We start from the raw sequence: 25,693 nt of genomic DNA, 5'->3' as shown, positions 1-25,693 counted from the left end.
AAGTCTCATTGGAGTAGGGAAGGGATGAGGATCAGGGCACGGGTGAAGGGGTTGTTTTCAGATAGCAGTGTTGGGATGCAGTCAGGAGGGGTGGAACCTTTTCCTTGGAAACAGGAAATAAGAAAACACAGATCAAAACAGAAACTTTGGGGCAACAATAAGAGTAGATGATACATGTCCATGAGAAATAGCTTTGATTTTTTTCAGGGAATTAACCAGTACTCCTCCTTATTAAGTGCCAACTATGTGGCACTGGGGATATAAGTATATAAAATGGAACAGGACATCCTGGAGTGTGTGTGTGTGTGTGGGTGAAACAAGTAAATATATACAAAGTAATAAAAACATAAGGTGGTTTGGGAGGGAAGGGCACTGGCAATTGGAGATATCCTGAAAAGCATCATGCAGAACATGGTGCTTGAAGCTTCATCTTATAGGAATAAGGGACTCTGGGAGGCAGAGGGAAGAAGGGAATGCATTCTAGAAATGTACACAGTGCAGTGCAAAAGCATGGAGACGAGATGAAGCGTGTGTGAGAAAAAGAGGCTCATCATGTCTGAGCTAACATCCAGTGAAGCTGGAAAGGTAGGTTGGAGCCAGGTTGTGTAGGTTTTCAAAAGGTTAACTTGGGGATTAGGCTTGTGAATTATCATAAGGAAGTCATTTTGTAAACCTTAAACCTTAAACCGCCATATAAACGTGAACCATTTACAAGAGGTGATGCCAAACGTCCCTTATTTCTCCTACTTTTTCCACAGGGATGAACAAAGGAGGAGTACTGGCTGGGGTTATAGGGGCCCGAAAACCACACTACGACATTTGGGGGAATACTGTCAACGTAGCCAGTAGGATGGAGTCAACAGGTGTCATGGGAAACATCCAGGTATGTGTCCCAAGGGCTCAAGTATCAGAATGGCCAGGGAAGCCAGTTCATTCATACTAGGCCAAGCTCTTTTGCCGGCCCAGCATTCATTCCCATGTGTACTCCAGCCCTGAGTGGCTATAGCGTTGGCCGTGCTCGGGACCTTTCTCTTGAGATACCATTTAATCAGCAGAAGATGCCAGAGACCTTGATCCAGGTCTTCTGTGAGGAGCTCCTGTCTTCTGGTAGCTCCCTTCCGCTGATAACATTTGGATCCAGGTGAAGAGCATGGTACATGATCTAGGTCTGAATCTGGGCCCAGCCACTTATTGTGCCACTCTTTGGCCTTCAGGTTCCTTATGTGCAAAACCTGGGGCTTGAGCTAACTTGGCCCTGAGGTCTTTTCCATCTCACAAGTCAGAGAAGCTTTGAAGGGAAGAGGTCACAAGGAGAGTGAGGTGGGAGGTGGTGCACAGATGAAGAACTTGAGACCCAGAGACATGACCCAGGCCTAAGTGGTAGAATAGCCTTTGTTCTTCTCTCATCAGCTACTCCTGGAGTCCCTTGTTGCCCAGCACAGATGGCTCCCATCTAGGTTCATTTCCCTGCCTGACACCCTTTCCCTAGGTACCATTCCTCTTTTTCTAGGTGGTAGAGGAAACACAGACTATACTACGGGAATATGGCTTCCGCTTTGTGAGACGGGGTCCCATCTTTGTCAAAGGAAAGGGTGAGCTGCTGACATTCTTCCTGAAGGGACGGGATAAACCGGCCCCGTTCCCTAATGGCTCCTCCGTCACCCTACCCCACCAGGTAGTGGACAACTCCTGAGTGGCTCCCACCCCCCCAGAGATGGGAGGGGCAGTTCCTGAGAGCAGAGCACTACTTTGTGAAAGACAAATGGCTAAGTCTTGACATTCTGAAATTATCAAATGGATTCCCACATAGACTTTAGATACAGCGTCTCCCTGCTTCCCGTCCTTGTTCTGGGAGTGTGAGCTCAGTGGGTACCTGCAATTGTCCCTCAGTGTGCTTACAGCTTCTCCTTCACAGTAGGGAGAAATAGTCCTGGAATGACCTTTCCAGAACCCTAGCACTTCCCTCCCTGCGCCCTTCCCCTCCTCCCCAGCCAAGAGAGGCCAGAGCCACTGTGAGCAGAGCATTTGTATCAGGGACTGAGCAAAGGTCTTTGCTACTGGGTCGGCCACCCAGATCTGATGGGGGTCTACACAGATGAGAGGGATTGAGGCACTCCACAGAGGGTGCAGTTTGTTTTCATGCAGTCTGAGAGAAGTAAAGAGACCACTCCTGATTGGTTTGTTCATCGTCATGGCAGCCATTCCTGGACATTCTTGCCACCTTAGTCTTGAGATCAGGAAGAGTGAGTGCAATATTTCCTTTTACTTGGGGAGGGGGAAATTTTATTTCCGAAAGAAAGAAAAGAGATTATATATAAACAGATTCTTCTACATTTATATTTTTAACTATTTCTGTTAATTAACAGTTTCTAATACTGCCTTGCCTTTTGAGCTCTTGCTAGTCACCTTTGCTGTAGCTTTAAAAGAGAATTTACAGGTGATAAAGAACAAGACTTTTAATAAAATGTTTATCCAACTCTGAGTGTGGTTGTTGTGAAGTTTCCTTCTGAGTGCCAGTAAACAGGGTTTCAAATACTTGGACAAAACATCCCTGGGAGGTGGGATCTAGAGTCATGGACTAGAACCTAACTTTTAAATTTTTTTTTTTAAGTGAGGCAATTGGGGTTAAGTGACTTGCCCAGGGTCACACAGCTAGAAAATGTTAAGTGTCTGAGGCCGGATTTGAACTCAGGTACTCCTGACTCCAGGGCCGGTGCTCTATCCACTGCGCCACCTAACTGCCCCTAGAACCTAACTTTTAATCAACTCAGTGTTAGGATTTGGGCTAGGAAAGCCCAAAGAATGGTTATACCATACTGTGAGTAACCAATGAGTAACACATAAGCTTCAAGGAAGGTATATATCTTACAATCAGTTCCTAGTTATATCCACACTGAGCTTTGACTGCCTGTAACACAGATAAGCTAAAACTCTTAATCAGACTTTAGAATATGCTTCTGTCTCATATAATTTTCTCTAATTGAACACAACCAAAACAAGGCATTAGCTTAGACTACATTGGTTTATACTGTGGAATGATATACACATACACACGTACTTTTATCCTCTCAAAATTTTATTTTCAAAAGCTATTTTGTTCATTTTCATAAGAAAATGAGACACCATCAAAGTTTCCATGAGTTACTGGCAACAGTCCTTGGTTCAGTGAAATTGTGCCCTCTCCTCTGTCTCCACCAGAATGTTCCTCAATGCCTTGTTTTCATTTGCTGATAAAAAGCAAACACCATTAGGCCCCAAAGGCATTCAGCAAGCCATCCTATGTAAGAGGATGGTGACTGTCCAAGTACTGGCCAGTCACCGAAGTGTGGCCTCAAAGGTCAATAATCTACAGGCTGCTAGACTTGTCCACTATAAGCCACATGAAAAGGTGGGTGTGGCCATTCATATGCACAGGAAAATCTGGGCTGGGGAACCAGGGGAGTCTGAGGCTGAAGTCGGCCAACAGCTGTTGGTTCCATGGGGCTGTATGCAACATTGTGCTCCTGCTCATTCCTCGAGTGTTTTACAAGGAACAGATTCATCTGCTGGTGGGCACACTGGATATACAATCCAAGTTCTCTTTTACTCTCAGAAAAGACTCAAACACCTTATGAAGGGCTTTGTTATAGAATAAAGTCTCATGGACAGCTCGTTGTTCCTCCCACGAGGCAGGTGTTGCTCCCGTCCCTAGAAAGGAAACATTCCATCCATCAGTCTGGCTTGCTACAAACAAGGGCTCCCAGGGCTTCTTAAACTTTTCCCTTTTTGCCCAAGAAATGTTTATGCTACCCCAGGTATATAGGTATATAAAATAGGTATACATGACACCTTTTACTGCTGTCAAATTTTTTTGCAACCCCCCCCATTTCAGTTATGCAACCCTATGTGGGGTTGTGACCCCCAGTTTAAGGAGCTAGGTTGTAGGGGAGCCTTCCTGCTTGCCATGTGCATTCTTAGGCATGGTAAACAACCACAAGTATTGACAGCTCTAGGTGCTCTTCCAAGTACATTCACCTAAGACAAGGTAATCACAGGTAGGGGGCTGTAAAAGATTCAGAATTTCAGCCTCAGGTTTTATCTTACTGGTCCTAGTTTCTCTTTCCATGTTCTGGAGGCAGTGTGGTACAGTGGGTAGCACATCAGCCTTGAAGGAAGGCTGCCATACACAGACCATGTGACTTTTGAACTAGGCACTAAACCTCTTGGCACCCCCTTGGCAGCTCCTAAGACTCATGTTATGAAGAGGCCGACCTGCACTGGTAGAGGCAAGTTTCCACACATAGAGACTCACCAAACCAATGGAATCCCAGGTGTGGTGCCGTGCCCTGTTGCTCTCCCTATGAGGGGGCTCATATCATGTCAGTCAGCTATGGTGTACAGAAGCACACAGCTGTTCCTGCCCAGAGGGCCAGCAGGACAGAGCCTTGCCAGTGTCTGCTTCACAAGCATATGGAAGCACTGTTGTATGGTGAAAAAATACCAATGCTGGAGTCAGATGAGCAGGGTTTAGATCCCACCTGATGCCAGTTACTGATATGTCCCTCCCTGGGCCTCAGTGTTGTTTTATCTTTAAAATGTGGAGGTTGGACCAGGTGACCTTCTAGCTCTAGGCCAGAGAAGCTGCTGGCTCTATTCCACAAGTGTCCACATGTTGTAAATGACCGCATACTTTATCATGATTGTTTTGGTTCACTAGAGAAGAAAGGACAAGAGCACTGAAATTCAGGTAGAGAGGAGAGGAAGAAGAACATAGTAACTATGTCTTCCCTTCAGGAAGGGGAAGGGAAAAAAACACCAATAAAGCTGGTGAAAATCTCAGTTCCTGCACAGCCTTAGAGCCACTGGTGCTTACAAAGTCGGTGGATTCATTGATACCCTCTGTTGTTTTTAACTGGACCAAGTTACAGTAAATATTATTACAGACAAGGAAACTTTGTCTCCACAAAGACATGGGGTCCTTCCTCTTACCTTGGTAGGTAACTGTGACATTGGTGGGAAGAGTTGTTGTGAGGTCCTGGTACACAAGCCTGGCACAAAAAGGGAAGGACTCTCCAGTGGGCTCCCCGGTGTATGTGAATGACAGCAGAGTGCACAATGAATTTCTCTGCAAGGGCCTGGCTAGCAAAGTTGAAAAGCCACACTAACGGCAGCAGAGTTTGAAACAAACACACCAAAGAATACCATGATTATTATCACAGCAGGCGGAATAATTCACAATGCTTTGAAAATACAAACACTTGAAAATATCAGTGTCTTCATAAAGACATTCATGCTGCCTCAATGGAGGGATGGTCAGACACTGAACAGAGAACTTAAAAAGCTGTTGGAATCCCAAAACAGCTTGGGAAACACTTCATTAATGTGACTCCCAGCTCCTTCTGTCTGCCTCTTTATGTAATCCTAATTTTGAAGTCCAAGAACACAGTGGAAAAAAACCTAAAAGCTACTGCTTTCCTTCTTAAAAGTGTAAAAACCTTCCTCTCTATTTCTGTGTATAGGCAAGGTGAAGAATGGGAAAATTCAAAAGGTACAAGTTTTTAGGAATTGTTTGAGTCTACTCCTGAAATAGCATCCCTGTGCCAACATGAAATCTTAGCTATCTTCAGTGGGAAAAGAAATGGCATTCTCTGTACCAAGAAACAGGTAGAAAAAAATCAGGCTCAAGACTTCAAGGATGTACAATTTCATTGAGGCATACATTATAATATTATCCAAATTACAAGGGACAACCTGTAATTTCAATATGGCTAAATTTTGTGACAAGGGTCATGTATGTCTGTTTCTACTGACATACCTGAAGTTGATCTGCCTGGTATTTTCTCCCAGAATATGCATTCAGGTGTTCGCTGAGACTATACACAAATTGTTGAAAATTAGTCTGCAAGTACTTTGCAGCTATCTGTTCCAGGGGGAAGAAAACTGGAATTGAATGTCGATGTATCTTAAGTGGTTTTTGGATGCTAAGTTCCACATAATAGGAATCCAAGATGTTTCCCTCAAAAGCAGTGTTGAAGCAGACACAGACCCCTTTCGTGGTCAATTTGCCACTGAGCCCTAAGACAAAGGATGAGATGAGACCTCTTAGTAGATGCTATGGGTTCTCACTCCTCCCTTTCCATTCTGTTTCAACTGTATCCAAATAAGGAGTCAAAACCAAGAGAAGATCAACAAAGGAGGGAAAACCTCAAGATCAAAGCCAATGTAAAAATAGGAATATTTGTACCCCTCCCCCCAGGAATATAAAATCCACCATACATGCATGCCACATGATTTTCTATAACCCCGTGTGACATAGAAGAGACAGAATTGTTCATGTTATAGAGCAGAACTTCTTAAACTTTTTCCACTCATGATCCTTTGTTGCCCAAGAAATTTTTACACAACCCTGGGTACATAAAATAGGCATACATAACTACTATTGCCAATTTTTTTGTGACCCCCACATTCAGTTACACGACCCCATATGGGGGTTACCCACAGTCTAAGAAGCTTTGTTATAAGCAAATTGAAACCTGGAGACTAAATATGTACGCAATATTATATACTAAGTCAAAAGTAGAGCAGGGTTGGGTATATCATGAATAAACTGAATGAAAGTATGATTAAATGAACTAAAATGCTGATATATTTTGATGGGGAACCTAACCATCAGGAGGGACAGTGCTGGCCCCAGATGTCCTTCTAGTTGTAGGCACTCAAATGCACCAGGATCGTAACCAGACAATCACAGAAATGTTAGAGTTAGAAAGAACTTTATAGGAAAACTCATCTAAGCCTTGCCTTCCTCTCTGCCCTGGGTATCTTTGTCTATCCTGATTTTTAAGGATGAGGAAAAAGAAGCCCACCCAGGTGAAATGACTTGTCCAATGTCACTGATCATGGACATGAGGATGTGTGGGCAGGATAAGGGATAGGTGGATCAATCAATACCTGTTAAATGGAATGCCTGAAAGAAAGCTTTAGCTTTTTCCAACTTCATTTCCAGATTTTCCTCACTGTTGTTCACTGGTTCATAGGGTTCTAGGTGAGTGATGGGTTTTCTGGCCTGCAAAAATTGATTAATGTATCGTTCAACAACTCTGCACAGTGTCTATTATATGCTAGGCACATTGGTGAGTGTTAAGGGGGTTAGAGTAAAAGTATAGTCCTTGCCTTCCAGAAGTCTGGAATCTGGCTGAAAAGACAATTCAATTGATATTTATTTAGTGCCTACTCTGCACAAAGCACTAGAGATACAACGATAACAAAAAAGTATCAGTCTGTGGCTTTAAGGAGCTTACATTCTATGGAGGTGGTGGAGGATAACATGTAAATAGGCAAGCATAATACAAGGTGGTAATAATATAAACATTATTACAGTATTTTATTTTATAGTGCTTTATGGTTTGCAAAACACCTTACATATTAACTCATCTGTTCCTCCTGACATCCCTGTGAGTGTGGTAATACAGATATTATCTCTCTCTCTCTCTTTTTTTTTAGTCAGGCAATGGGGTTAAGTGACTTGCCCAGGGTCACACAGCTAGTAAGTGTCAAGTGTGTGAGGCCGGATTTGAACTCAGGTCCTCCCGAATCCAGGGCCGGTGCTTTATCCACTGCCCTAGGGGCAGCTAGGTGGCGAGTCACTTAACTCCCATTGCCCCGCAAAAAAAAAAAAAAAAGATGAAGAAACTGAGGCTCTGAAGTTAAATGAGTTACCCAAGTCTATAGTCAGCAAGCTATTGCTAAATCTCAGCCTCCTTTGCTGGATCCTCAGGCACCCTCTAACTGTGAACTGTGTCCCCCAGGATTCTGTCCTGGGCCCTCTTCTCTTCTCCCTCTGTACTAACTCATTTGGTGACCTCAGTAGCTCCCATGGATTTAATTACCATCTCCATCTTGATGATTCTTCAATCTACCTACCCTGCCCCAACCTCTCTGATGACCTCCAATGTCACCTCTCCAGCCGCCTTTAAGACACCTCCAACTGGATGTCCAGTAGACATCTTAAACAAGAGGTCTAAAACCAAACTCATTAGCTTTCCCCTAAAACTCTCCCCTGCTTCAACCTTCCCTACTACTGGGAAGGGCAACATTATCCTCCCAGTTCCTCAGACTCACCACCAAGGAGGCATCCTGGACTCCTCACTATCTGTCACCCCTCTTTCCCCCTATCCAAGCTGTTACCAAGGCCTATAGATTTCACCTTTGCAACACCTCTCCAACTTGACCCCTTCTCCCCTCTCTGACTTTGCCGCCACTGCAGTATGAGCACTTAGCATATCAGGCCTGGATTATTGCAATAGCCTGCGGGTGGGTCTGCCTGACTCAAGTCTTTCCCTCTTCCGATCCATCCTTTATTCAGCCACCAAAATGGTTTTCCTACTTCACAGGTTGGATCATATCACTCCAGTGGCTCCCTATTGCCTGCTGGACACTCAAAGCCCATCATAACCTATCTCCATCCTGCCTTTCCAGTCTAACACCTAACTCTGAAACAAGTACTCTCCAATTCACTGACACTGGTTTTCTGGATGTTCCACAAACAAGACCCTCCATCTCTCAGGTCGGGACCTATCTCTGGCTATCCATGCCTGCAATGTTCTCCCTCCTCTGTTCCAACTACTGACCTCCCTGGCTTCCTTTAAGTCCCAACCAAACTCCTATTGTCTACAGCAAGGCTTTCCCAACTCCCCTTAGTTCCAAGGCCTGCCTTCTTTTTTAACGATTTCCTATTTATTCTGTAAATTACTTCATACATATGTGTTTGCTCATTGTCTTCCCCATTAGATTGTAAAATTCCTGCTCAGGGACTGTCTTTTGCCTCTTTTTGCACCCCCAGTATTTAGCACAGTGCCTGGCATAAAGCAGGCATGTAATAAATATTTACTGAGTGGCTAATTGCTAAGGCAGGAATCATGGAATAAAGGAAAGAACCAACAAATTATTTCACAAAAATGTGAGGATGGAAAAGAAGAAAGGGTGGGAAGATGGGGAAAAATAAATCAGAGAAAGCTTCATGGAACAGCTGAATCTTGAAGAAGAAAAAAAAGGATTTGGGAACATAGAGATGAGAAATGAATACATTCCAGGCACTGATGGCCTGGGAAACACTGTTCACCTGTTAAGAGTCTGGGGGCCAGGGGCAGCTAGGTGGCGCAATGGATAAAGCACCGGCCCTGGAGTCAGGAGTACCTGAGTTCAAATCCGGCCTCAGACACTTAACACTTACTAGCTGTGTGACCCTGGGCAAGTCACTTAACCCCAATTGCCTCACTTAAAATAAAAAAAATTAAAAAAAAAAAGTCTGGGGGCCTTTGATTACAAAATTAAAACTGCTTTTGTGAAGAACTCACTGAGCACAGCATTAATCCTTAACAAATGTCAGGCACACGTAAAAGCTTCATGGGTATGCTTCAGAATTGTCAGGCACCAATTTTTTAAAAAACAATTTCATAAGCTTGCACTTACATTAAACAATTCCTTAATTTTTGATTACAGTATAAAAGATAAAACCTATTCTATGAGACTCAATATCCAGAGGGGGGCGAAGAGAGGAATTTGCCTCTATGATTTCATTCTCCTGATACAGTGACTTTCATTCAATGGGGACTGGCCACTGCTCTGCAACAACATAGCCTTAAGCACTGAAAGGCTCAGCAACTTGTCCTGGGTCACAACAACTGTATGTGTCAGAAGCAGGACGATCCCAAGTTTTCCTGATTCCAAATCTGGCCCAACTACCACGACCAGCTGCCTTCTTGTTTTCGAGTATCTTTCTCCCAAGAGCAAGATTACTTATTAAATTTGACTCACACTGGCTCGCTGAAGCTTCACTTTAGCCCTCAGTTCATCCCGAAGTTTTCTCAGTTTGAGGATCTCCACTTCCAAGTTGGTTTCCGTCTCCTGCTGTTCCTGGGGTCTGTCTTGTTGACTGCCTGACCTGAAACCCTGAGTCTCCAGTATTTCCAGCTGATATAAAGCACCTGAGAGTGAAAAGACTTTCAGAAGAAACAAAAACCAGTGGAAAAGCATGAGGAAATCACTGGCTACCAACAATGCCTGGTTTCCCCAGCCCAATAACACCAGTGTTACCAAATAATAATACACAAGTGGTATGAAGGGATCATGGCCAAAAAATGAATCAATTATTTGCCAAAAAACGTGTTGGGGCAGCTAGATGGTGAAGTGGATAGAGCACCGGCCCTGGAGTCAGAAGTACCTGAGTTCAAATCCAGCCTCAGACACTTAACACTTACTAGCTGTGTGACCCTGGGCAAGTCACTTAACCCCAATTGCCTCACTAAAAAAAAAAAAAAACAGTTATCTTTCAATCTCAAAGTGTCTAAGTTATGCCCAGTTTCCATGGGAAGTTTTATTACACTCCTTCAGGTTTTTTTTTTCCTTCTTTTTTTTTTTTTTTGAGGCAATGAGGGTTAAGTGACTTGCCAAGGGTCACACAGCTAGTAAGTGTCAAGTGTCTGAGGCCAGATTTGAACTCAGGTCCTCCTGAATCCAGGGCCAGTGCTTTATCTACTTCACCACCTAGCTGCCCCATCTCCTTCAGTTTTGAAGATGTTGCTACTCCATTGCCAAAATAGCATACACTGAGAATTACTTTTCCATGAATGGGTGCGCATGTATTTAATTTAAAAAGCAGGCATTAAGTGTTGCTAGTGTTGCCAGGCACTTTGCTAGGTGCTTGGGTTACTAAGGTAGGAAGGAGCTTACATTTTAATGAAAGAAAACACATAACTAGATAAAGAAAAAAAATGTCTATAAAATCACTCTTGGGGGGGAGAGGAGCATAAACTTATGGGGAAATCAAAAGGAGGCATCCAAGAACAGAAATGAGGGGGAGATTGGGGAGGAGGAACGGTCTGTGCAAAGGCCCTGGAAAGTCATTTGTAGAGTACAGTTAAGTGGGATACTTAGGATGGAACATGGAAGGCATGAAGAGTAATATTTAATCACCTTGGAAAATGGACAGGTCAAATTGTGGAAGGCTTTAAATGCTGAATAGGTAAGTTTGTACTTTATCTTAGAGACAATTGGAAGCCACTGGAGGGACCTGGTCAGACCTGTGTTTTAGGACTAGCTACATGGCTGCTATGTGACAGATGGATCAGAGAGGGGAAAACTATACTGCATAGTCCAGATGAGAAGTGATGGGGGCACAAACTAGGATAACTGTGGAACACAAGCAGAGAAGGAGATGATTGTAAAAGATGCTATAGAAGAATTGATAGGATTTGGAAACTGCCTGGATAGAGAGGGAGAAAAGAGACTATTCATGTGAGTGAAGGGTTGAGGATTGACTTCTAGGTGGAGAACCTGGGTGGGTGGAAGGATGGTGGAAATCATATATAAGGAAAAAAAGAGAGCAGAGAGAGACAGAGACAGAGATAGAGAGAGAAACTAGGAAAAGGGCTGTTTATGGAGAAAGAAAATGAGTTTTGTTTTAGAAAGATTTAGAAAGACATCTAAATCAAGATGCTAAGCAGGCTATGTTCACAAAGACTAGGGATGAATGTGGAGATTTGGGATTCATTTGCATATATAATTAAACCCACTAGAGTGGATGGGAACACCACTTACTCATTCAAAGTCTCTAACCCAGGCTCCCTGTTGGACTTATTTCCTTTCCTAATTCGAGAGATACCTTTCCACTTTTCTGGTTCTCTCCCTGTGATCACTCACATTATTGCAATAAAACTTGGGAAACTGAGTCACTGAGTCTTGTAATTCTGTTGGGACACTCACTATCAATTTGACCCTAATTCCATCCCACATCAAAACCAGTACTGGACAGAAATGAGGCAGCCAATAACAAATGCACAACATGCTACAAATGTTTAATTTTTTTTAAAGCATCAGGGAGTACTAAGAAATAATTTTTCTTCTTTTAAAGCTTTTCATCAATATCTGTGACCTCTCCAATGTCTGATTAATCTTTTAGCATTTAACATTCTGTTTCAAACATCGGGGAGAATTCACACACATCAGCAACTCAATTTTGAAACAGCTTTCACTTTGGGTCAGCATTTAATTGGGGGAATTCTAAAAAACGGTGGAATGTAATGGAAGGAGCATTTAACTTGATCCGGGCTTAGGATCCTACCCCTACCCTATACCGGTTCTATGATCTTGGGTAAAATCGCTGGACCTCTGAGGGCCTGTTTTCTCACTTCTAAATTGAGATCCTCTCCAAGGTCCTTTCCAGCTCTAACATCTCATGATCAAACTGGGCCCAAACCAAGAGAGGAAGAGTGTCCTCCAGCCTCACCACGTTTCCGGGAAACTGCCATCAGCTCTCTGAATCCCACAGGTTTGTTGGTTTTGAAGATGCCTAGAGTGGATGATGGTGAATGTTTCCCGAATTCTTTGCTGAGAAAAGGAAAAGATAATATCCCCTTTTAAAGGTACGGATAGGAGCCCAGCTTAAATAAATTATCACAATATTGGCATTTAAATAGCACTTTAAGGTTTACAAAGCACTCTACAAACGCCATCTACCCATCGATGCTCACCACTCCCTGGGGAGGGGCAGAAGGGTGAAGGGGCGGGGTGGGAGTGGGGTGGAGGACCGAGCGCCTGATTCAGGAGCCCAAACTCCTGGGAGGCAGAGGGGTGGGAGTGGGGAGGGGATAGAGGGCGGGGCTTGAAGTCTGAAGCACCGGAGATCTAATCCCACTTATGGGCGTTTACTGCCTGACAGACCCAGGGCAAATCACATAATTAATCTTTTTGAGGTGAAACTGAGACAATCAGATCCTTAGGCTACAATGAAAAAAAAAGCCATCTGCAAACCTTCAAGTGCCGTTAGTCTCATATCAGCGCGGGGTGGTAAACGTCAGAAGTAGGTTTTGAAGCTAGATCTTCGCTACTCCACAAGCCCAAGCCTTTTTACCCCTGTATGCCTCCTCTCGGGTTAACCCAGCAGCTCCGAGGTCTTCTCGTGGCGACTCTGGCTTCCTAGCCAACCAGCTAATTTTCCCGGTTCACAGAACCGAATAAACAGCATTCCCGCCGACAGCACCTTCAAAACAGGATCGATACCTCCCGGCGTGCTTAGCGCGCACACCGTACAGCAAAATGGCGGCGCCCAGGACCTCGGCCCCTCCCTGTTCCTCCCGGCATGCCTTGAGGATTCGATGACTCTTTTCCGCCGGCTGGGAAGATGGCGGCTCCCGTTGAGGCAGTTCAGCCGCTGGTGCAGTATTTGGTTCTCAGAGGGGACTTGGCGCGGGCTCCGTTCTCGTGGCCCTTAGGTGCACTGGTGGCGCAGGGGTGTCACGCGGCCATCGCGGCCCTGCATGCTCACCGCGACCACCCAAATACGGCGGCTTATCTCCGGGATCTGGGGAGCATGCGCAAAGTGGTCCTCGAGGTGCGGAACCCTGGAATGGAGAGGGAGGAAAGGTCGCGTTAGGGCCGGAAGCGGAAGGGACAGAACGCTTGGGGTTTCTGAGGTTCGGCGATTCCCTAGAGGGCGATGTCTGGCTCCACCCTGTTCTCAGGCCTACGCTTTGAAGGGAAGGCTTCCTTCCGCTTCGATCCCCTAGACTGTCACGCTTGGTCTTTGACAGAGATTGTAGGGGCGGCCCGGCCCCTCCTCGTTTTTTGATTAGCCTTCGGGTGTGGGCTCCGACAGTCGCGCGGCCGAGGTTGCCCCAGCCTGAACCTTAGAAGGGGTGGTGGTTTGTGGGACGGAAGTCTTGTGGGGTGAACGCCCTCAATTCAAGAAACGAGCTTTTAATTAAGCTCCTGGTTCTTTTCCAGGTCCGAGACTTCTTTTACTAGAAGGAAACAGCCTGTTCGCAGATGGTTAAATGCAGGATAGAAATAAAATAAGTGATTGAGAGGGGGAAATACTAACACGGGGGAAGGAGGGGGGAAGAGGGGAAGCGGGGGTGTCAGGAACTAGGAGTTGCAAAGAGAGTGAGTGGAAAGAAAAGGATGAATGTGTGAGAGATAGGGAGGTAGATTCGATTAGACTTGGCGATTGATGGAATTGGGAACAGTGAGAATGAAGAGGCCAAGACAATTCCCCTAGGCTTTGAACCTTGGTGATTGCGAAAAAGGTGATGCCCCTGACAAGGAATTTAGGAAGAGGGGCAAGTCTTACTTTCAGAAATCAGTATAAATCCCGTTTGGAAGTTTTGAGCTTCTGCTTACAGGACATCTCAGTGGAGATAGTAATGGACTGGAATTCAGGAGAGATAGGGCTGGGTAGGTAGATTTGGTAATCCTGTTTGCTTGGACAAGATAATTGAGCTATTGGAAGTTGGTGTTCTCACAGAGAAAAGAGAAGAGCACCAGGACAAAACCCAGGGTATCACCTAAGCAGGGGAGGCTGGACATGAATAATGCTTTTATTTTAAAATGAGGGGGATCAGTCGGGTATGAAGAAAACAATGTTATAATTAGTGTAAAGAATACAATATACTAGGAAAACTCAACAACAATGAGAACTGAAGAAAGGTCTTTGGAGTTACCAATAAGGAAATAGTTGGTAACCTTGGACAGAGTAGCTTATGGAGTGGTCAAAGCCATGAGGCCAAACTGCAAGGGGCTGAGAAATGAAATAAGATGGAAAAAAAAAATGGAGGCAATAAGTGTTGACAGCTTTTTCGATAAGTTTAACTGTGAAAAGGAAAGAGATAGATTGATAAGCTTGAAGAAGTGGTAGGGTCAAATTAAAGTTTTAAAGATGAGGAAGACCAGACTATAGTGGAGTTGTGAGTGGGTCAGATGTTGAAAATTAGGCAGCGAGGATGATCAAAGGGACAAGCTTCCTGAAGAGATGGAGGGAATAGAGTCAGGGACTCTTCCTGTCAAGGAGATGTGTCCCTTCAAGATTGGAGGAAAGAAGAGGGAATGATGTTGGTGTGATTTAAGTGTAGAATTAATGAAGAAGGCCACTCTATGATGGCCTCATTTGAATGAGATGAAGAAGAAAAGGGGTTGTATAGGTCACTTAAATAGAGAAAGATTAGAAAAGCTCCTGTAGAGTTAGTTGAGAGAAAATTTCTGGTGGACCCAATCAGCATTGTTTGACTTTCTCCTATGTCATTCTGAAATTTGTAAGCAGGAGTGAAGAGGGCAAATGATGTTAGTAATCTGTGAATGGCCTTTGGAAAGGGATGAATGATGAGGGCATGTTTGGTTCAGGAGTTCGAATACTTATTAAATACCTATTTTTTTTGTAAGGCACTGTACTAGGTGATGGGTATACAGAGCTTACACTCTTTTGGATAGTTACAAAATTTATTCAGAGAATCATATTTAGTAGTGTGACGAGAGTATTAGGTTACTAGGGGTATCAAGAAGGGTTTCTCATAGAAGGTGGTACTTGAGATGAGCTTTGAAGGAAGCAAAGGATTGTCAGAGGTGGAGGTGAGGGGTGAGTTTGGACATTCAGGGCAGCTTGTGCAAAGGCATGGAAGAGCAAAATGATATGCCAGGTTTAAGAAATAGCAAGTGGACCAGTTTGACTGTTTTATTGAGCATAAGTCTAGAAAGATAGATTGGTATTTTACAGATAGTTTTGAAATGCCAACAGGAGGAGTTTGTATTTTATCCTAGAGGCAGCAGAGATCCACTGAAGCATCCTGAACAGGCAATGGATATGGGCAGACCTGTTCTTTAAACTAAGAGAATAAATAATCTGATATCAGGAAAAAAAGACACTTAACAATTTGTTGTCAGTGCTACCTCCACATTTTTTATACCAGTTTTCCATTTTATACTTTCTCTCTGTTCACATGATCATCACCCCAGTTCAAAAATTCATCACTTCTCATCTAAACTGTTTATAATGGCCTGATTGGTCTCCCTATTTTCTTCCACCCCCATCCACCAATCAATACTCTAAACCATCTTCCACAGAAGTGCTAAAATATCTAATTTTTCTAAAATTCTATTCATATCCTTGACTTCTTTGATTAGTTTCATCTAGGTCTGACATGGATACATTGAGATCCCCAATTACAATTGTACTGTTGATTCTTTATCTAAATTGATTAGCTTTTCCTTATTTAGATACTATGGCATTTGGTGTATATTATATGTCTGTAATGCCTTCTATGTTTATCTCTTTTAATTATCTGCTTTTACTGTAGCCTTTTTTCATTTCAGCTGAAACTTAATAGATTTTATACTAGATCCTGTATATTAACTTTGAAACTTACTACATAAAGTCTGTTTTCTTATAAACATGTTTTTGGATTCTGCTTTCTAATCTTTTCTGCTACTCTCTATATTATAGGTCTATTTATCCCATTCAAATTTACAGTTACGATTGCTAATTGTCTGTTTCTCCCCAACCAATCCTTTTATACTTTGTTCTGTATTTGCCCCTCTCCTGGTCCTATTTATTCTCCTCTTCATACTTCAACCTCTGAAGATGGAGTTTGTTATGCTTATGACTAATCTTACCCTAAATCCTCCCTTTTAGTCCCTGTCTACTCTTTCAATCCTTGCCTTCTTCTACCTCCCAGTAAACATATGAGAGAGATCCTGGGGGGTAACTTAGCTTATGCAAGTTTTAGGAAATGACCCCACTTAAGTTTTCCTCTTGTTTGGGGGTGGTAAAGTAAGGGGAGAAAATGAATATATTTAAATGTCCTTCTGCACAGCTGGATTTGGACCTGGGATTATGGACGATATGGAACTTGTTTAATTCAGTAGTAATTTTTTTTTTTTGGTGCCGCAATTGGGATTAAGTGACTTGCCCAGGGTCACACAGCTAGTAAGTGTCAAATGTCTGAGGCCGGATTTGAACTCAGGTACTCCTGACTCCAGGGCCGGTGCTCTGTTCACTGCGCCACCTAGCTGCCCCAATTCAGTAGTAATTTCAGTGATTGCTGATAGCCTTCCGGGAAGAGGAAGTAAGTTCATATTTCTCCTAGTATCTTATTGAAAAGGAAATGAAATCTCAAATAGGAAGCTAGCCATGGCAGAGCTGGAATTAGGACCTACGGTCTCCCCAGGCCATTTTCTTTGGTATAACCTGGTCCTTTGCTTGTAGATAGTAGGGAGAGTATTTTTATAGCTCTGAACCCCTCCCTGGATGAACCATTTGACCTGTGTTTAAGTTCTTCCATCCTTTATCCTCTTTCTACTCTACTGTAGGCTCCAGATGAGGCTGCCCTGATGTCACTGGCTGAGACCCTGAAACAGAACAACATTGACTATACGCTATGGCTGGAGCAGCCAGAAAACATTGCCACCTGCATAGCTCTTCGGCCTTATTCCAAAGTGGAGGTGAACACACATTTGAGGAAGTTCAAGTTACTGAAGTGACCACCATCTGTGATAGCTATTTTGGACAAGTGGGACCCAGAATTTGCATGCCAACCATTTCTTGGAACCTGCAAAAACTATTTCAACAACTTGATAGACCCCACATTTGCCCTCAGTACTGGCAATTTCTTTAGGGGTAGTTGGAAGCAGATTAATTTTTGAGTAAATTTCAACTAATAAACAATTCCTCTTTCTGTGAAGGTAGGAAAGATGGATGAACAACCCCAGGACTCTCCTAGTTATTTTATCACTTTATGACTTGATCAGGTGTTTATTGGCCCAGGGAGTACTCAGTTCTAGAACTTTAAGTGAATAGTTATCACCCTAGAAGAAGAAGCTGCCCTAGTCTTCTTTTTCAAGCAATAGCTAATTATAATGAGGATGATAACTGATTCACATAGTACTTTTAACATTTTAAAGGAAATCATAAGATTTAGAGCTGGAAGGTATTTTAGAACTCAGTCTAGGGGCAGCTAGGTGGCGCAGTGGATAGAGCATTGGCCCTGGAGTCAGGAGGACCTGAGTTCAAATGTGGCCTCAGACACTTAACACTTACTAGCTGTGTGACCCTGGGCAAGTCACTTAACCCCAATTGCCTCACTTAAAAAAAAAAAAAAGAACTCAGTCTAGGTGATCTTTCCCCTTTTTTGTCCCAGGGACCCTTTTGTCTGAAGCCTGCAGACCCTTTCTCAGATTAATGTTTTTTAAATGCATAAAAATGTACACATGAAACCAAGTGTATTGAAATATAATTGATGATATTTTTCTGAAGTCCATGAATTCAAGAAAGTTTGATGTAATCCAGTGCTATCATTTTACAGATGAGCTAACAGGCATTGAGAATTTAGGTGACTTGTACAGTAACATTCCCAAATCAAATAGGTCCTCTGATGGCAGATCTAGTGTTTCCCCCCTCTGCCAAGTTGGTGCTTTCATATGCATTTTAATTTGGTTCTTTGTTGATAAAAATTGCATGTCTTTTCATGTATTTAGCCTCTCAGCAGATAATTCCGAAATATAAATTCACATTCATATGCTTGAGTCCTTCATTTCCAGCTGCCCGCTATGTGTACTTTTCCATAAATATTTTATTGATGCTTTCTAAAAAAATACTACCTACCAACAACTTCCACCCTCTGACCCCCAGCACTCCATAGAACCCTCTTCTGTAAAACAAATCATATTGTTCATGTCTGACAATATATTTCATTCTGCAAAAAAGGTGGAAACCAGGATAAAACTGAACTTGTTACAGGATCAAGATAACCAACAGAGAGGAAAGTGAAGCCAGAGCAGGGGTGATGGGCTGGGAAAACAGAGAGGATGGAGTGACAAAGTTACAGAAGTGGATGAGGACTAGGTTGCGATTAATGACATTTCTGGATCAATAAGATCAAGGGTAGGCCTATTTCTTTGTCTCAATCCATTGACAGTCATGGCTCATTCATTCGTTCCCTGCATGTCAGGCACTATTCTAAGCACTGGGGAAATAAAGGCAAATACATGGTCCCTGTAAGGGGGTTAACTCTTGTCTAGATAAGATTATTGCCTCCCTACTTTCTGACATTATTGGTGCCACGACCTATCCAGGAAGTCTCCTTTTTTGATATTGAAGGTTAAAGATATTGCTCATAGTAACCAAGTCTTAAGGAGACATGGTCTAAGAAAGAACTAAATGGTGACTATCACCAACCTCAGCAGTGTATCTTAGTGTATTATGGTCTCTTGGCTTATTCAAAATTCCCAGGTGTTACCTTGAATTGTCTTGAGTCAGATTCATGTGGGAGAGGGGGATGAGGAGAAAGATGACATCAATTTGGAGATCTCTCCAAGCTAAAAATGGCCCTTGAGGAGTTTCCATTCTAGTGGAGAGATAATATGCAAAACATCTGTGTACACATAAGGTATATATAGTGTAAATGGGCAGGGGGGCAGAAATGGGGTCTGGGAAAAGCTTCCAGCAGGTGAGGTTGGAGCTGGATCTTGAAGGAAGCCAGGAGACAGAAGACAGCCAGTGAAAAAGCACAAAGTACAGAGATGGAATGTTATGTTTGAGAAACAGCAAGAAGGCCTATACTGCTAGATTTTAGACTGCTTGGAGGGAGATAAAAGTGTAAAGAGGACCTGGATAAACCACTGTATGAACTCAACAGGTCTTGTTTCCTGTCTTCCTCCCCCGCCAACCATCTGGTATATCACTACCTTAAAAAGCTTTCCTCCCTATAGTTTCTGTCATTCCTCTACTCAAGCCTTAGGTGTTTCAGACTTTCGTCCTGAATAAACCTAAATTTTTTGTCTGCCTGACAAAGTCCCTCATGTTATCCTTCACAACCTTTCTCATTCTCCTCCATGTACTCTATGCTTCAGTCAGACTCAACAACGTTGTTCCTTAACACTGCATTCTTCATAGTTTACTGCTCATGCCTGGAATACCCTCCCTCTACTTGTTAAACCTGTAGTTAGCTATCTCCTCCATGAAGCTTTTTGTGATCCCTCATTCAGTCCTAACATAACACTTTGTTGTTTTGTTATTCTCAAACCTGAGTAGTTTTATTAGTTGTGTTGGTATCCTATTCTCCTCTTAGATTGAACTTGAGAGGAGACCATATCATCACTAAACTTTGTATCTCCCTCAGTACTTTGCAGAGCTCTACACAGAGTTGGTGCTTAAATATTTGTAAGGTTTTCTGATTCCTTTCTCCCCTATAAGTACCTCGGCAACTAGGGGATGTATGTCACTTTTCATCTTTGTATCCCTGCAGCCAAACATGGAGCCTTAGATATAGTAGGGTTTTTATTGTTTGTGGTTATATTGAATTAGTAGAGGCATCACAAGTCTGACAGTGGTGTGATCTTGGAGAATTGATTTAAACACTCAAGTTTCTTCCTTCAGAAAATAGCTCTTTTCTCCTATGGCCTGCATGGAGTCGTCCAGATCAAATAAGATAATGGCAAAGTAATTTGTCAAAGATGTTTTGTTGTTATTCACTCATTTTAAAGATTTTGTCCAACTCTTTTTACTCCATTTGGGAATGATACTGTAGTGGTTTGCCATTTTTTTTTCTCCAGCTTGTTTTAGAGATGAGGAACATGGTTAAGTGAAATTGTCCAGGGTGACATAGCAAGTAAGTATCTGAGGCTGGATTTGAACACAGGAAGATGAGTCTTCCTGATACCAGGCCCATACCCACTGTGGCACCTAGCTGCTCCCAAAAGATGTTAATTGTTATTAGATTAGCTCCTGCATCTTATAGATGGGAAACCAGAAGCCTAGAACTTAAGGTACTCTACTAGGCAGTGTCCTTCCTGGCACCAAAGGAGATTGATTGTAAGGGACTTTTTGACTTACTGATCCTAGACTAACCCTAAGGTGGGAGTGGGGATGATTGATGAATATTATGCTCCTTTGGTGTCCTCACAATGTCAAGAGGTGAGGAATGTCTTTAGTGATGAATTTATGGGAGAAAGTGGATAGAATTGTACAGAATTCTTGGGCATACATATGTTGTAGTCTGCATCACTGGAAAGGTGGGATAAGAGATCTGTGTTTGAGAGCTCAGTTAACACTGCTTCCTATCAAGTTGGTCCATTAAAAAAGTTCTCCAAACCTGTTGGGAACATCCATCAGTGTGAGGACAGCATTCTTTCTTTGTATAACATCATCTGAAGAACTTGTTAGTAATGAAAATAAAACATGAACTTAAGTTCCTGTGTCCTGGGCAAAGTGATTTCAGAGTCTTATGAAAGGATCCCAAATGAAGTATTTCTTAGCCATCTTCTCTAAAAGAAAAATATGGACACAAAGGGGGTTTTTCTCCTGATCCTTTAGGTGTTGACATCCCAAATGTACTTTACTGTAGTGGAGCTGGTCTTTTTCATACCGACGTTTCCTGGAATAAGTGATCACTAATCAGATTCCTTTTCTTACAGCAGTACTTTTCTCTTTGATGCATAACAATCAGAGCAGGCCTAGGGACACAGTCTTCAAAGGTTCAGATTGAGATGTAGGACCAATCTTCTCCTCAAAGCAAGAGTACTCTCCTCAACCTTTTCCCACCCACCCCCTCAACTCCATTAAACCTAGCCCCTGACACTCACATGGACTTAAGTCCCAGAGATACTTACTAAATATGAATAATTAACGGTGGAGTGAAAGGTCTGGTTCCCTAGTTAGAATGAGGGGTTCACAGGTGTTCAGGAGGCTGGGAAGCCTCCTGAAATCACATAGGTTTATGTTCCTACCAAGGCTTGTCTTAATTATATTAAGTGGTATCATTTTCTGCTAGGTTTAGGCTACTTTAAGAAAAAAAAAATTGGGGCAGCTAGGTGGCACAGTGGATAAAGCATTAGCCCTGGATTCAAGAGGACCCAAGTTCAAATCTGACCCCAGACACTTGACACTAGCTGTGTGACCTTAGGCAAGTCATTTAACCCTCCCTGCCTCACCCCCCCAAATAACTAACTAAATGAATGAATAAATAAATAAAATAAAAATCGGGACATAATTTCATACATTTTTTAAAAGGTACAGTATATTATAGTGGCTAAGCTTACTTCCTCTGGCTCCTCAACAACTTCCTCAAAGTTTAGAAAGCAGCATATACATTGGTAAATGGGATGCCAGTAAAACCAATCATCTGTATCTGGAAACATCAAGGTTACCAAACACCCCATGGTGATGCCTGGATGAATGCAGAAAGTCAAGATCAAAAAATGAGCCTTTCTGGGGCAGCTAGGTGGTGCAGTGGATAGAGCACTGGCCCTGGAGTCAGGAGTACCTGAGTTCAAATCCGGCCTCAGACACTTAACAGTTACTAGCTGTGTGACCCTGGGCAAGTCACTTAACCCCAATTGCCGCGCTAAAAAAAAAAAAAAAAGCCTTTCCCATTTTTAAGATGAGTATGGTCTGGCCAAAGTGTGAAGTAAATGAGAACTCCTGCTTGAACACCTAGGACCATCTTAGAGTCCACCATAGAACTATAATGGAAATTTTCATAATTACTTTCTCTTATCGAACCTGAATTTTCAGTTCACTGGTATAGGCTTTGGATATTTCTGTATTGTTTTCATTCCTTCCATCATATTGTGTAGGCAACCCACATTGCTGATAAACCAGGTCCATTCTGTGGTTGAAAAGTGATTTTGCTGTGGAATGAAAGAAGTGCCATAGGTGCAAGCAATTTTATTTTCCTCAAATTTAGCCATCATTTTAAACTGTACAAACATAAAACAAACAGTGCAACTATACAAACTTTTAAGGTGACATGCATACTTTAAGGTGCAGCTGGGTTGGGATGGGGGAGGTGCTGTCTTATGTTGGCATCTTCTGTATTCTCTACCTTTTTTTCTAGTTCCTTTTACAAAAGCAGTCAGCCAGGAAACTTCACTTGGAATGCTGAAGTTGAACACCCTGAAGTCTGATTGCACATCTCTCTATGACAAACAAAAGAGAAAAACTCCCTTGCCTCCACCCCAGGGGAATAGGGCAATGAGATGGAAGGTTAGAGTAATGCAGGGCTGGGCAGTCAGGCTGGGAATGAATGGATCAAAGATGAAGCTCATGAAGAACTTAAGGAAGTCATATTTATAACTGAGGATTTCATTTTTGTTTTCTGGTTACTACCCATTGTTACTTAGCTCTTCATCTTTTCATTCATTACATTTTCTGGACAAATTATTTTCCTATTTGTAACTAGGGGGAATTGGGGCAGGAAGAGGGCAAGGGCTAAGAAAATGGCTTCTTTAATGGTGGAGTCTATGTTCTTGATTCTTAAACATGATTCTCTTGCCCAGAAAGCAGAGGTAGTAGGGGTGGAGAATATTATTTGTTGGCCCAGGGAAGCTGATGATGCCACCTCTGGTTCTTTCACAACACCATTCTCAAGCTTTCCTATTCTCACAGTGAAATTATCTAAAGGCAGGAAATGGGTTCATTGGGCCCCTTATGGGAGGGAGGGATAGTGAAAAGGGATAAAATTAGCCCTATAGCAGGAGGTAGATTTTTCCCAGCCTGATATAGAAACGATTATGTCTGGATTGATGATAATTTAAACCTAAACTTAAAACCTGAAAAGTGAGGATTTCGTTGAGAACTAATTTTTCCCTTTATTCAATAAGCCTATGTAATTTTGACATTACTCATAAGAATAGCCCCTAGTACAGTTCTCTGGAACATGTCAGTTCGCCCCGTGGGACTCTTCAGTATAGCATAGCTATTGGTCCCCCTTGAGGCAGGGGACGGCACTTTCTGGCAGTGACATTATTGGTTGTAAATTTTTAAAGTAAATCCATAAATGGCATCACAGTTATTAAAATATTGAAATAGTTAGCCAAATGTTTCAGAACTGCAATTCAATCAACAAGTTATATTTTACACACACAAAATTTAGAAAAATCAAGTGTGATATTAAAAGCATAAAACTAAACAGAAGGAAATAAATTTCTACAAGAAATCAGAAATATTTACAGGGAGATTTGAAGGGCAGAATAAGCTGCTTAGATCATAGAATTTACTTTTATTTTAAATAACTTTAGCTACCTTAGCTGTTAATACAATAAAAGTAGAAAGAACAGACTGCCTTTTTTCCACATTTAATCAGAAAATTGTATCTACAATAACTCAAAGACCTTGCCCTTTGTCCTTCCCCAACCCTTCCAAAAGAATTATTGCATTTCCCCCCAAACTGTACTTTTTTTTTTTAATCCCTTGCAAATGTACACATTTCAGCCTCTATTGCTGGAGGCAACTTGATTTAAACCATCTTAAAAAAAACGGAATGGGGAGGAGGAGGTGCAAAATACTTTCTTGAAGCCAACAGACATAGAATTGCTAGAAGAAGCTGATTGTACACACAAGCTGCCTGGGGGTGGGATAGGCTTTACAGATGTAGTTGGTTTTTTTGTTTTGTTTTTTTTTTTGCTGAAGGGTACAGGGCTGCCAAGCCCTTCCTCCAAAATGGGGTCAGAGTCAAATTCAGCTGAAATGGAGTTTCTTTCTCCCCTTGGAACTTTACATCTTGGTTCTCTTCCAAAAGCCTTCATTCAGATAAGAAGCTAATGACTGATTATAAAAATAAGAACAATTAAGTTTGGCTCAAGAAATCGATTGTCCAACTGTCTTGCCGCGTTGCTCTCTCAATATCCAAGGCCTTTACAAAACAAAAAACACCTCCCCAACCCTCAGCAAAAAGCAAACCCCTTTTTTGCTCCAAATACTACGACCTGAAGAATGGCTGCAGATTGAGATATCAAAAATCTCAGAAAAATATATAATATATTTGTATATCTCTGTATGTCTATTATTTAAATTTCACATTCCTTTAAAAGTGGTTATTCAGTCAGTAGCTGCTGAAGGAGGCTCTTCTGCTGGGCCTGGGGGTTCTGCGGACCTGATGTGGGTTTTTGAGATCCCAGGGGCCCAGGCTGGTTCAGGTAAGGGTCCCCGCCTACCAGATTCACTGTACACTGGACGTCGGCGAACACCTGAACCTGCTGCACCTGCTGGAACACAAACAAAAGCTGTGTTGAGACAGAAGGCTCGGCCCCCCCGGCTCATGAGTGCGTACTACTTGAAGTGGGAACTCACTAGAGCATTCCTCTAGTCTGTAGTCACCACAGAGAAGAACTCTTCTGTCTTCTTGTCCTACAAAAAGAAAATTGCTGCACTCATTTTGCTCAGGGTTCTAGAAAGTTCACACTTTAAAAATAAAACCAAAATTGGAATGGCCAAGCTGCCTACAGGGTTGCCATCATTACTGCAAATAAGCACCAATGGCAATACTAGTGCAATAGGGAAAGGCCAGTTTCACAGACTGGGGATGAAGTGGTGATTTGTTTTTTATTTTTGTTATTTGGACAAATGGCTTAAAAGCATACTTTACTAATACATCTACCAGGTGTCTCCAAGTGGAGTTATTCTACTGTGTCACTGAATAGACAAAAGGCAATGTCTGCACTGACACATTATTATCAAGGAGAAACCACCACAGATCATACATCAGAAGGCCAGTAATGCTAAGGTAAACTGAGAGAACCGTTTTGTCTAAATTCTGTGCCATTACAAAGTGGGAAACAGCATTTTTACATTTAATATTTTCTCAGATAAAAGATACATTTGAATTATGTCCTTCCCCACTCCCAGCACTCCCTCCTCCTTCCACAGTATACCCCCCCATTCCCCAGCTGCCCCAGCTTGGCTAAAGTCTGCTCTACTAGTATTCATGTTCTAAAAAGAATTTCTAGTTAAATTGTTCAAGTACTTTCTATCTGGAGAATAAAACTAGTTATCCATCTCATACTACTCTGCCCATTAGAATCAAAACATTATTGGGGATAGGATTCACAATGCCCACTAAGCCAGCCCCACCCCACCTCCCAACCCCTGCAAATGATTTCAAGCCAGGATCTT

General features: G+C 42.5%; 4 protein-coding genes across 7 annotated transcripts in view; 2 read left to right on the top strand and 2 right to left on the bottom strand.

The window, feature by feature from the left end:
- Window positions 1-2,469, top strand: part of ADCY3 (adenylate cyclase 3) — a 130,071-nt gene extending 127,602 nt beyond the window's left edge. For all 3 annotated transcript variants that reach the window (XM_043989254.1, XM_043989255.1, XM_043989253.1), the window contains 2 exons: window positions 759-883; window positions 1,511-2,469. In XM_043989254.1, coding sequence (XP_043845189.1) covers window positions 759-883; window positions 1,511-1,693 — 308 coding nt within the window. In that variant the 3' untranslated portion in view covers window positions 1,694-2,469. The remainder of the gene's footprint in view (window positions 1-758; window positions 884-1,510) is intronic.
- A 600-nt stretch (window positions 2,470-3,069) lies between these two features.
- On the bottom strand, window positions 3,070-13,194 carry CENPO (centromere protein O). 2 transcript variants are annotated; one of them, XM_043987760.1, is made up of 7 exons: window positions 12,790-13,194; window positions 12,266-12,366; window positions 9,796-9,980; window positions 6,931-7,045; window positions 5,795-6,054; window positions 4,969-5,140; window positions 3,070-3,687 (listed from the first exon to the last, which is right to left on the bottom strand). In XM_043987760.1, the coding sequence occupies exons 2-7, from the start codon at window positions 12,285-12,287 to the stop codon at window positions 3,539-3,541; spliced, it is 903 nt and encodes a 300-aa protein (XP_043843695.1). In that variant the 5' UTR covers window positions 12,288-12,366; window positions 12,790-13,194; the 3' UTR covers window positions 3,070-3,538. The 2 variants fall into 2 exon arrangements, with proteins under 2 accessions (XP_043843695.1, XP_043843696.1); XM_043987761.1 differs by having other exon boundaries at window positions 9,796-9,965.
- PTRHD1 (peptidyl-tRNA hydrolase domain containing 1) lies at window positions 13,156-17,509 on the top strand. The gene is made up of 2 exons (XM_043987762.1): window positions 13,156-13,369; window positions 17,116-17,509. Exons 1-2 carry the CDS (start codon window positions 13,160-13,162, stop codon window positions 17,284-17,286), a joined length of 381 nt encoding a protein of 126 aa, XP_043843697.1. The 5' UTR covers window positions 13,156-13,159; the 3' UTR covers window positions 17,287-17,509.
- Window positions 17,510-22,453: 4,944 nt separating this feature from the next.
- NCOA1 (nuclear receptor coactivator 1) overlaps window positions 22,454-25,693 on the bottom strand; it is a 118,025-nt gene continuing 114,785 nt past the window's right edge. Inside the window, 1 exon segment of the mRNA XM_043981971.1 lies at window positions 22,454-24,786. Within this exon segment, the coding sequence (XP_043837906.1) occupies window positions 24,616-24,786 (171 nt within the window). The 3' untranslated portion in view covers window positions 22,454-24,615.

This window comes from Dromiciops gliroides, chromosome 2 (genome assembly GCF_019393635.1).
Source record: "Dromiciops gliroides isolate mDroGli1 chromosome 2, mDroGli1.pri, whole genome shotgun sequence".
Classification (NCBI taxonomy): Eukaryota; Metazoa; Chordata; class Mammalia; order Microbiotheria; family Microbiotheriidae; genus Dromiciops; species Dromiciops gliroides.
The sequence above is the reverse complement of the archived record's forward strand: the minus strand, read 5'-3'. Positions and strand labels throughout refer to the sequence as shown.

Bases quoted from the DNA above. Each gene is read 5' to 3' on its own strand.
- CENPO (XM_043987760.1), bottom strand. From the start codon at position 12,287: ATGGCAGTTTCCCGGAAACGTG. The intron at 7,046-9,795 runs GTGAGTCAAATT...CAATTTTTGCAG, and splicing joins TGAAGCTTCAGCGAGCCAGT to GCCAGAAAACCCATCACTCA. The intron at 3,688-4,968 runs GTAAGAGGAAGG...TTTCCTTTCTAG, and splicing joins TGTCACAGTTACCTACCAAG to GGACGGGAGCAACACCTGCC.
- PTRHD1 (XM_043987762.1), top strand. From the start codon at position 13,160: ATGGCGGCTCCCGTTGAGGCAGTTCAGCCGCTGGTGCAGTATTTGGTT. The intron at 13,370-17,115 runs GTGCGGAACCCT...ACTCTACTGTAG, and splicing joins TGCGCAAAGTGGTCCTCGAG to GCTCCAGATGAGGCTGCCCT.